Genomic DNA, 12164 nt, shown 5'->3' with positions numbered 1-12164 from the left:
GATGGGGCTGCTCTGTCAAATCATTCTTTCCACCATGATGCTCATGCTGCTGCTGCTGCTGCTGCTGCTGCCGCTTCTGGTGGGGGAGTTGCTTTGATCATGAACTCAGACTCGCATCTAAGTTCATCTACATCTTCCATCTGCCTTTGTCGGTAAAGATGAGAAGATTTTTTTGTGTAGTTGTACTTACCACCCTCTTGGATCTCTTGGATGATTTGATGATCTGTTTTTTTTTTCTTTCTTTCTTTTTCTGACTGACAATAGTCTAATTGTTTAGGATCTTAATAATGTGCATAATCAGAACTATTTAAATGTGCCTCCATCTCATTTATTGATGCATTTGATTTTATTTCATTATTACTGTTCTCATCAAAGATTTATCTGTCTTCATATCAGTCTCTAATGATCACTCCCTCACTGAAGAAATGAACTAATTAGTTCCCTCTGTTGTTTATTGCAATAATGTTAATGCCTCCATCATTACATCAGCAACCCCTGTTATTGGTTACATTCAGTGCCTTGACAGTCTAACCATTGATTTTAATAGCATACTGTGCACACCACTGTACACACACAAAAAATGTAAATTGTTCACAGACATATTGCAAAATCTATATATGTCAAGAACAATATCATTTCTTTCTTTGAGCAATGGTATTGCTCAAAAACACATTTTTTGAAAGTTTATTCCACATTTAATATCAATAAATCCAACCCAAATGCTTGTTTTTGACACAGAAGCTCAGTTTACCAGTAAACTTCCTTTTGGTCATTGCGCCAGTTTTTCTGCTGATGATTTTCTTGTTCTTTTTCACCTGTAAGGTTGAGACAAAATTATAAATATTATGGTATCAGACCTCTCATGCCAACCTCATTCTGTTTAAATGGCGTTTTTGGACTTTAAGCAGAGTTTTTAGCTGAAGTCCATCTTTAACCATGGAGGACATATCACGTTATTTCTGGTTTGAATCCCAGCGATGAAACTTCTGATACAGAGGAGTGTTTTCACTCTACGGACTGCTGTCTGTTTCCTAGCAACTTGCCGGTTTCCACAGCATTGTTTTAAAGAGCTTCGGGGGGGAAGATGGTCGGAATTTTATGTGTTGCCTCCGAGATGTCAGGTGCCCAAGCAATTTTCAACAGGAGACTCCCTCAACCCCAACACAAATTAATAGTAATTTTCTTTGCATCAAGGGGATCATTATCCATTTGCATTACAATGGAATATGTCAATCAAAAGTTATTCTCTTGAAAGAAAAATGTCCATCTTGTAGTCCACAGACACCGCCTACCTATTCTTTGAGAATGTTGTTTCAGAGAATATCTGTTTTCTTGGGATTGTGTCAGAAGACCTCCACTATTAAAAACATTTTATTTAGCTAAAGAGCCGGATATTTCCCTGAGGAGTTGGTTGAGACCAAAAAAAAAAAAATAAGGATAAGGAGAGTGAGTACTGAAAAAAAAACCTGAAACCACACTCCAAATAATGGGAGCTCTATTAACAAATTGTGTGACTGTGTGATGTCTTGTGTTAGTGCTTCTAATGGACTCAGTTTTAGAGATGTAGCTGCAGCCCCAGATCTCAGAAATGATGTTGGAGTGTAAAGTAATTTAATCATAACTAGCTGTAATAGAAAACAAGAACTGGGTTGTAAATAGCTGCAATTTTCTTTCTTGGCTTCCCGTTGTTATAATCAGTGGTTTACTTTAGGTCAGATCAGGTCACTCCTTCATATGTTGTCTTTTGTGTCTGCATCTAGAAGGTCTGAGCACTGCTCAAATGGATTTTCTGTGCAAGTGAAAAAAAAAAAAAAAATTTGCACAGTGAAAACGATGCTTTTGGTGAACTTTCATCGACAACACTAATACAAGAAACCAGAGATTTGAAAATAGTTCTGTTGAAGGAACATCAGCATCCTCAAAGGACATTGGAATGAAAGTGCTCCGTTGCTTTTTAGATGGAGAGAAAGTAAAAGCATACAGTGTAGGTACATGAGTGCTTGCTGATAGAGAGGCTTTCACAAAGAACACAACGTGTCTGTGTGTGTATGTGTGTGTGAGCAGGGTTTTATGCATGTATTTGTGTTTGAATGCAGAGATGAAAGTTATACATAATGCATCATGCTAACACGGGGCAGCACTCGCCCGAGTATCATGAGTCAAGGTGAAATTACCTGCACTCGCACACTGCCCCATGCTCTTATCAGAGAACGGTAATGATTTCAAGGTGAAGTGGGTCAGTGGCGTACATGATAATATATTTAGGCAGACCACTGTTGAGAACCACCTCTTGGAGCCCTGCAATTCAGGTGAGCAGCTGGAGAGCTACAGATGGCTGAGGTACTGGAGGAAAAGAGTGGGGTCATGGGGATGAAGATAGACTTGCTTCTTCTATTATCTGTTGATCGTGGCGAAGCAGAAGCTGATTGTTGGTACACCTTCAGATCTCCCGGGGTCCTCTCTATCTAATCTTTATTATAGATGAAAGGGTACAGACCTAGATTTTTTTTTTTTTTTTTTTTTTTAATTCAACACTCTAGAGGGGGAAGCTTTGAAAATATTGACTATAATGAATAAATTCCAAAGCACACTGAGTTATTTGCTGTGGACCCTGATGTCATGTAGCTTGGTATAAGTCTGATTGCACTGTTCATGGGGTTCAAGTCAGTGTGAAGGGCTGTGTAAGAAACAGTGTGATAGGAGCAGCTCAGCAGGGTTAGTGTTAATGCTCCAGATGGCTCTCTAACATAGCCAGACAGTCCATTTCATCTTCACTTCAGCATTGTGGACTTTCTCTCTTGTCTTGTCCTGTTGACACTGTGCAAGTCTGATTAGGAGCGTATTGAAATATTTGTCTTTTTACTGCTTCAGTGTGCACGGCTAAGCTAATTAATACAGGCGATCAGAAGGGAAGCTATTTTTTTTTCCCCCCTTTTTTTTTTCTTCCTGCGTTTTCACACAAAAAAGAACCAGAGCGCTGAGGAGAGACCCAGACACTGCACGCATATCGTTGGCACTTTCCACATTTGACGTCATCAGCATTTCCCATGCCTGCCAATACCCATTCATGCACATAAAGGGGAATGACTCAGCTTAAGAATTCTTATATTACTCCTGCCGTCTATGCCAGTCAGATCAATAGCAGTATCAGTTTTGTCAAAAACTGGAGAGCTAACACTCAAAGGCAGTGTCACCAGTACAAGGCTCAGAGCTGCGAGACAGACAAAGAAAGCAATTGGATTTTATAAGCAATAAATGAGTCTCTTTCCTCAGGTTTTTGGTGTTGATGTGTTTATATCAGTGACCGTGGTGATCAGTCAGTACTGACTGAGCTGTCCATGGTCATAGCAACAATATGCCACTTGAGGAACACTACAGAGCAAAGCTGTGAAACATGCTCCCAGGAAATGGCAGCATTGGAGGTCAGAGTTAGGTTCAGATACTGTAGAACATATTGCCTTTTATTCCTTTTGCTTACATTTTTTTATATGTTGGGCAGAGGCCTAACATATAAAAATATGTTGTTTACTTGATCTTTGTTGATCTTGTTGAACTTTGTAAAGGACAGTGATCACTTTGCGTACATGGGAACAACATGTGTACATGTATCATCGATTTCTTCAGCTCTTCATCCTTCAGCTTTGAGATGGTCCCAGCGGAAGTTGCGTCCCTTATCCCTCGTCAGAGAACGGGGGTTGCATGCAACACCCGTAACCTATGGTTCACTGTCTTTACAATTTTTCTGCGTCTTCTCGCGTGTCCTCGCTTTTACCTTCTGCCTTCTGCCTCTCCATTAAATGTTACATCATTCCATTGGTTAAGCCATATTCACATCGACAGTGACATGGCTTTCCTCTTTTCAGAAGATTGGTTGTCTTTTTCAGTTACAGTGACACAATTGCCTGAGGCACTGCTCCATGTAGTAATGGCCTGTTTTTGGCTCTTAAGTGTGTACACACCTCTTTTTAACACAGATGTATAACAAGTGCTACACATGTGCAATTATGAACACTGTAACAATAGATGCGTCGCGATTTATGGCACCCGTGCTGTTTTTCTGGATGATAGTCAACACCACAGAGAAGTTAAAATAAAAACAGGAATCCTGTTTCTTCAGGCAATATGTCTGTCTTCCTTCCTTTCCTTACCCAATTACTCTTCTCTTACCTTCAACCTCCATCATTTTTTCACAAGTCTGCAGTAGATATAACTACTGTACATAACTACACAAAAAGACTGATGCAAATTCCAGTGAAAATAAAATAACTCTGCTTTGGGAAAGACATGGAAAGCAGTGCTGTCATTCTGTGGAAACTACAGTGTTTAGTTTTCATTCTGTATTGTTCAATTTTTCCAGTCTCCTGCAAAATTGCATGTTCAGTGTATTATACCTGTATTTCTTTTTCTGTTTCTTTTTAATGGATGTCTGTTTTGTAAGAATGCAAATTATGAAAAATTTATATCAAAAGCTACATTTGACAACCCATGATAAAAATTCTAAACTCAGGTTCACTTACTTGGCTATTCCCAAAGCTTTCAGCCTCATCCCACATCCCTTCTGCTTAAGGAATATCTAAGAAAGTGAAGCATGAGTTAAGTCCCCAATGTCAAGAAGGAACCTTTGTGCCTAAATGTGACAATATTTTAAATTCTCTGTTTCGGGAATGATGGTTGCTGCTGCGGATTCTGCCCCCAACGCCACAAGTCCATTACTATTTAATTGGTTTTTAAGACCACTTACTCTTTTTTTGTTAACATTTAGTTAACTATTTTTTGAGGACTTTAGTGTCCTCACATTTTTTTTTTTTTTGACCTGAAAAACAGCCACCTTTTGTTTAATACAAAAGTAAATGTGCTGGTATTGTATAGATTAGATTGTCTTTAATTTTACATGTATTTTTTTGTTAACTTGTATAGATTTAAGATGTTGTTGTGTTTTCTCTGTCCCTTTCAGACCAGTGCACAGTGACAAGATCCTATCTTTTCCTTCACAAGTTCTGGTTCTTTAGCACCATCTACTATTTTGGTAACTGGGCTTTTATTGGGGTAAGTCCAAGGATGTAAATAAAATGTCATGATCTTTTTTTGTTTTTTTGAAGGGTGCTTAAACAGGCTCATTTTTTCCCATTTTTTGGTAAAGGTGAATCAAAAGACGTGCATTTAGTTATTTTGTATCTTTTGAACAATAAATTATTTACAGCAACAACATCTGTATAACATTTAATTTACTTCAAAGGCAGTTCAAGAGTATTTTCTTCAGGGAGGAGTGTGAGAGCAGAAGCAGATAATTTAATTTCTGTTCAGAAAAAGGTTACAGGGAAATGATTTTCCAAGACTGCACACAGCTAATCTCCTCAGCAAAAATATTTAATAGCCTCTTTCCTGGGTGCTCCTGATGCATTCCTATCAAATGATCCTTATGAAATATTTCCTAATGTCTGCTTTTCTCATTATTTTTAGGCTTTCCTCGTTGGCCTGGTAGTGTCCTGCTGCAGAGGGAAGAAGTCTGTGATTGAAGGAGAGGTGGAGGCCGATGACTCAGACATAAGTGACGACGAATATGTGCACTGAACATCGATATTCTCTTGATCGGGTTTGTAGATATGCCAACCACAACTTAAAGGGACTAGAAAGTACAGTTTCATAAAAAAACAAATGACTGTCAGTAATTTGTCATAATTTAATTTATTGGTCATAAGGAGTTATTGCAGTGGTGTCTTGTGGATTCCAGCCTTGTTTTGAGTTGACGCATCCCTCCCCCTTAATGAGACCGCTCAGACTGATTGTTGTGTCTTTCTCAGTCAATATTATTGATGACTTTGGGATTCTGGGAGTGTCCTCCAATTCAGTCCTACCTTGAGAATTCACTTCTTAACAGTTTGAAGCTGACACAAATTGGTCATTTTTCTACCAGAGGAGACGCGCGTTATTGCGGCAGCAGAGACAGTCATATGCTGCCTCAAAACTTTATGTCTGAGACAGATCTTAGACATAAACTTAGTTTTTCCATTCTTTAAGCACTTTCTAGGCGCTTTAAATGGTTTTCTTTATGACAATAGCTATATTTGGCTTTGGTTTACCATTTAAGGTAAAATACTGAAAACAGTTGCGTTGACATGAGCTGCTCTGCTTGCTTGTTTTCTGAAAATTTAATTGGTATAAAAATAATGATTCATAAGTGTTGACAGCAGTAATATTTTCAAAGTTTATTTAGCTTGTTCCCATCTGAGGTTAAATATATTTTTCGTGGATCTGCTGATTTTTCCCTCCTGTGCAGTATCAGACCATTATTTAAGCAAATGTTTTTGTACTTGCATACCTGCACTGTGTGTGACATGTAAAGGACCAATTGCGGCTGTCTTGTTTTCGAGGATTCAGTTTTTCTTGGTTTTTAATTAGATAGGTTCAACAGCTTTTTGCTCTCTGTGTTGGAAGAACATTAGTAAAATAGGAAAAAAAAAAAAAACAGAATTAATCAAATATATGGGTGTAATTTTCTTTTAATTAAGGATACTTCTTGTAGCCAGTGCTCTAGAGTTTATCAGCAGCAGGCTTGTGACATAGAACTATTAATGGCTTTTTTTTCATCCATATTTTTTTTTCCAGTGTATTTAGCAGTCTGTGTCAAAATGAATACAAAGTGTTGATTAATTAACAATTAACAAATTCACAGAAAATCACAGAAAATATTAATATGAATAGTGTTTTTTTTTTTTTTTTTTAATTTGGAAACCAAATGTTTGTGCCTCATGAATGTATAGTACGATGATGGGCACACACTACAGTGTATACTACCCTAAATTAGCCTCACAGAAATCAACCTGAATGATCCTCAATGATTTTTCTTTCTTCGAGATATTAGCCAGGGTTACCTTTGTTGAGAATCAGTGGAGCCGGAAGCTGGACATGTGGTTAGACGAGGATCACAGAAGCTGCATCACATGCTCCTTCGCCTGTGACTGGTTGAAAAGAATGCTGCTGTGGAAGTTGTCAATATTGAATGGTACCTGTATTTAAAGAAATAAAGTAATTTTAAACACACAAAACACTTTTTGGAGATCTTACACTCTAAGATCTCATTTTCCTACAACATGATGTCTCTCTTCTACACTCTCATCTGTTGTAGCTGGTTGATGGTTATCATTTTAGCATGCTAACATTTGTGTCACAGTTGTTTGGAATAGAGCAAGTTATCACAAGGTACAGCTGTTTTTGTTTTCTTTATATCACATTTGTGTTCAATCAAATAGTATCTGTATTGCACATAATGATGTGTCAATCAGGAGCTTAGAGCAAATTATTTCTGTTGTACTTATTGGTGTACCAGCTAGTGAGCATTTAGTATTACTTGCCTAATTGTTAGTGAGTACCACATGCTAACTCTCAGCCATGTAATTTGTTCAAAGCTTCAGAATGAATTAGGTTCTACAGTTATAATTTATCAAGTGTCTGAGGCTTTTTTTTTTTTTTTTTTTAATTAAAACCGATACAGTTCCTCCCTACAGTTTGGGGACCATCTTTTCAGCAGTTAAGCCAGTTTGAGTCAAAACTGTCCACAGCCATTTTTCATTAACTGTCAGTCCCTGTTATCAAATACACTCCCTGAAAGATCTGAGCGTTCCTTATATTGCTGTCTACAAAACATACTGGTTATTTGGTTTCTGTTGAGTCTTATGAACTATCTGTATCTACTATAAAGTTTGTGGTTATTATATAGGAGTTTAAAATGGCCTTTAATCCTGTGTTGCATACAGTATTTATCTTCATTAATCGCTGACTATAGTGACTGCTTTGACAAAACTATGAGCACAATGTGGACAAATTATAATAAATCTGTTTAGGAGGTGCAAAGTTCATAATCACAACCAGTAATTTTGTGATTGATAAAGTTTACCACAATGTCCTGAGCTGAAGTTTTGACTTTTAATTTTTAGAGTAATAAGAGGGTTGCGTCAAATGAAACCGACAGTTAAGTACATCCGTCCTTGGATTAGCATGTAACTACTCAGCGCTTGTTTCAGATGGATTTGCATGACATTTCGTGTGCACATCCAATTAGAGCTAGTGGTATGCACACCTTGTCATAACTATTGTGCAAGCCTGCTTTGAGTTAAGCCATAATGTGATACGCCACCCCCACATACACTAATAAACCAAATAAGCCTTGAGCCAAACACATGGAGCCCTTGAACTCTAGCAGAGAGGATTGTGTGATCAACATGTCAGATCAGAGGATTTGTGCTGTTCAGAGTGCAACTTTTCTTGACATCCATGTTATTCAAAAGCCAGTCCTGACTCATCTTCTCCCTCCTTCCTGCATTGTTTTTTGGGCCCCTCTAGCAAGTTTGTTTGGGAACAATGAACGCATTTTAATGAATAAATCAATGAATTAGTTGAGGAAAATTATTTTTGCAGGCAGCTACAACATTTGCAGGATGTGCCCGAAGGCCATACATAACAGATGCATTTGATTTCTTTTTCACAATTTGTGCAATATTAATGTAGTGGTCAACATAAATGTAAACACAAAATTTGATCCTACATCCATTAGAGCTCCAGTTTTTATGCAAATTCAGTTAGCTTTAGTATTAATTGTTTTTATGTGAGCATTACTGAGCAATTTTGGCCAACTGTTTACATCTATTAAATTTGCAGGGACTCTCCATGATGTAAATGGGAGATTTTAAACCTGCCTACCTAAGTGTTTTGGGACTCCAGGGTTCTTGGGAGACCTCCAAATCATTTTGAATGAAAGGAAAAGCCACTAATCCTCTAAGTCACCAAGAAAGCAGTGGGGTTTCAGACTCAGATACATTCGAAACTATAAATCCTAATTTGCGTCACGCCTTATCCTGCTGATTATCATATCTGATATAATATCACAACTACAGAAACTAAAAAAAAAAAAAAAAAAAAAACCTGCACTTTGTATGTGCCTCTGATAGTGGATACAAGTACTGTTTTTCTGAGGCAGTCCCTGTTTTTAAATAAGGCAGAGTATTATATAAGTATAAGGAGTATACTGTACAAAACTAGAGAAATTACAAGGGCTCAGTACCCATCATCTATCTTACTGCACCACAGGATGAAAGACCATAATGCATTTTACAGTGTATGGTAAGTACCTGCTGCAGTTTCATTTTTGTTGTGTTCCAAAACTTTTCTAGTCTATTTCTAGTCTTTCTAATCTAAGTAAGATGTCAGAATTGAAACTACTGCATGTTATGTATGTTTCCCCTTTATTCTCAACATGGATAAACCCAGATGCTAAATTAGATTTAGTTATATCAGCCATGGCAGCAGCTGCTGCTAGCAGTGCTATGAGCTAAACAATCTACAAAAGCCGTGGTGCTGTTGGTGCCATTTTGCCACGAGGAGGCTGGTGTGAACTGGTTTTCCCACTTTAATCAGTTTGACATGAACGTGGCAAAACCTGAAGATGGCGCTGGATGATTTTACTATTGGTCCAAAAAACATAAGTATTATTGTTTTTCCAAACTTTTCACCATTTTTCCTATTTCATTATGTCCTCCACAGCATTTCCCAGGAGGATTTCTGTGATTTTTGGGTGGCCTCAAGTCTTTCCCCTGGGCTTAAACTCCTCTGACAGGCCCTTGATAGACCAACAGTTTGACTTACCCCTCAGTCATGACCCCAGGGAGGAAAGTGAGGCAGGATCAATGTGATTATGTTGATTCAGTGTTTGCAGCCCCTAAGCAGGTTAACCTCTTTGCTCTTACGGACCTGTGGGACCTGCCACTCACTCCCAAATGAAGACTTGTCCAGCAGACTTGTCAACATGTCCCGAGCTCCATTTATCAGCAACTTAATGATACAGCTTTCCATTTACAGACACACAGGGGCATTGTGTCAACCTTACAACATCTGCAATATAAAAATCTGGAATTTGTGCTCAAAAATCTAAATATTCTGCAGGATTTTTAAGTTTGAAATATTAAATTATTAGTCATCATGAATTATTAATTATCATAATCTTAACCATATTATTCTCATTAACTGAGCTACAGAGACACAAATCTTAGTTCAAGCAAGACTTCACAGCAAGTGAAGTATAACCAAATTGCATGGTGTTTGAATTTTTTTCTTTTTATGTTTGCTTTTAACTTGGCTATTTAATGGCCAGCAGCAAGTGGTGGCACAGACAATGATAGCACTAATGACTTTGCCTGGACTTATCTGCATATGGTGCCGATTAAAATAAAGAGGCTGTTAAAATAAATGTGGCAGCATGTTTTCCCCCATACAATGGGCGATTCTGTTAAAGGAAGGTAGAACATCGTTAATGAGGGAAACATGAACCAATCTGCGTTAAATCTGTAGTGTTTTGTACACACACTTTTTCAAGTACTTTAAAATCTCCTCTTTGAGGATTTTTAACAAGTTAGGGAAGCAGAGAAAATAAAATGTCACAAATAGCATTTTGGACATGGAATAGGCCTTTTGATATTGTTTGTATGGTAAATTATGTCATGCTCCTTTGCTGGTGAGTCACAACGTGGCACACTCATCAACTGACAAATGAAGAACTTTGATCCCATACACATTTAGTGCTTCTCATTTGAATACCATTAGGTCATATAAGCACATAAATTATGCCTGGAGGCAGTGAAACTTGTCTGTTTTCATCTTTCTCCAAATGATATTCGTTGTGTGGAAGAAAAAGGCTGTCAGCCATGCATTTATTAGGCAAATGCCTAAAGTTTCAGGGAATAAAAATAAATAAATAAATGAAAGTTTCAACGGCTGCAAGCGGCAGTTACATCTTGAAGTGTAGCAGCACAGTCTGTACTGTCTTTCAAACACAAAAACTAACATTAATCCATTGGTGTAAACAGAAAGAAAATACTTATTTTTTAATGCTGATAGATTCTACATAGAACAGGTTGCTGTACCAAACAAGTGTCCTATTACACTGGCAATTAAATGCAATGTAGATGCTTTAGTGTGCCATGATAATATTAAAAAAAAAACCTCAATACTGATGTCCCTTAGCTGTACATTTATAGGAATATAGTAAGACTGTTCTTGTGGTGGCTGGTTCAAACTGTGCATTTATAAAGATTATTGGTCTCCCAGTCTTTGTATTAAAAAAGACATGAGACATATAACCAGAGCCGGTGGTGAGATGACATTGTGCCTAAAGGCACTTCACACTCATTCTACTGAACGATGGCACATTAATGAAAAAAAAAAAAAAAAAAGCACAGAGCCTCTCACAGGCAATGATTCTGTATATAATTAACCTAATTATGCCTGGTAGTCTAAATTGAAATGCACTATAAATCCAGACATTAATGTCTAGACTGAGCTCCTCATGTAATCAACTTAATTCATATTGTTATGATGACGGAGCACAACTGAAAAGCGTGACTTTATTGTCTGATTCCCCCTTTTTCTTCTTGTCGTCATTTCTCACTGATGGTGCAGGTCCAAATCACACCTCCTCCTCCTCCTCCGTCTCTTCCTCTTTCTTCCGACCGCTGCTCCCCAGAGGGAAGACACATACTGATGCTCTCATTGCCAGAGTGCCAGCCGTACTGCAGACCACCAGACAGCACAAATAAGATTCTCCCTAAGCCCTCACACTCTCCTCCCATTTGCGCTCCATCTGGCCCTGTCTGCCCCAGCAAAATCTTACCTGATCTTATCAGGTGAACCTTCTGGAGGCACAGAAACCCATTAGGAGTTTGAATGTTTCCTATCCAAATTCTGAAATCAGATACAGGGTTGGATTTATGAGGTGAGTCAGGAAACTTTAACTTCAAATGCATTTAAAGGTAAGATTTAAATCATAGAGGGAATGACTGACCTCAGCTAAAACTGATCAGAGGGGATGGTAAGTGAGGTGCTGAGGAGAACTCTTTTCTTTTGTTTTCTTGTATTATCCAATCTGTGCTGAACTAACCTGGAGAAAAGGCTGGATGTTTAACAAAAGTCCAAACAGTGTTCATGGTTTTTAGAGAAATGGGACACTGTCAATCATGAGTCCAATTTTCAACCATTAATACTTCTTCCATATCTAGTCACATCCACATCATTCGATTTCATACATTCAAGTGTTCTCTTAATCAAGCAACATGAGCAAACAAACCACATAAACTTGACACAACCTCTGAAGCAGTACGAACATATTTCCTCTTTTA

The 12164-nt window shown here is 37.8% G+C and overlaps 1 protein-coding gene across 1 annotated transcript in view; it reads left to right on the top strand.

Annotated features, from left to right (window-relative positions):
* Nucleotides 1-7041, top strand: part of lmbrd1 (LMBR1 domain containing 1) — a 52658-nt gene extending 45617 nt beyond the window's left edge. Inside the window, exons 15-16 of the mRNA XM_041049885.1 lie at nt 4955-5046; nt 5461-7041. Coding sequence (XP_040905819.1) covers nt 4955-5046; nt 5461-5571 — 203 coding nt within the window. The 3' untranslated portion in view covers nt 5572-7041. The remainder of the gene's footprint in view (nt 1-4954; nt 5047-5460) is intronic.
* Nucleotides 7042-12164: the final 5123 nt, after the last annotated feature.

Source organism: Toxotes jaculatrix, chromosome 11 (assembly GCF_017976425.1).
Source record: "Toxotes jaculatrix isolate fToxJac2 chromosome 11, fToxJac2.pri, whole genome shotgun sequence".
NCBI lineage: Eukaryota > Metazoa > Chordata > Actinopteri > Toxotidae > Toxotes > Toxotes jaculatrix.
Note: the sequence above shows the minus strand (reverse complement) of the source record. Positions and strands in the feature narration are given on the sequence as shown.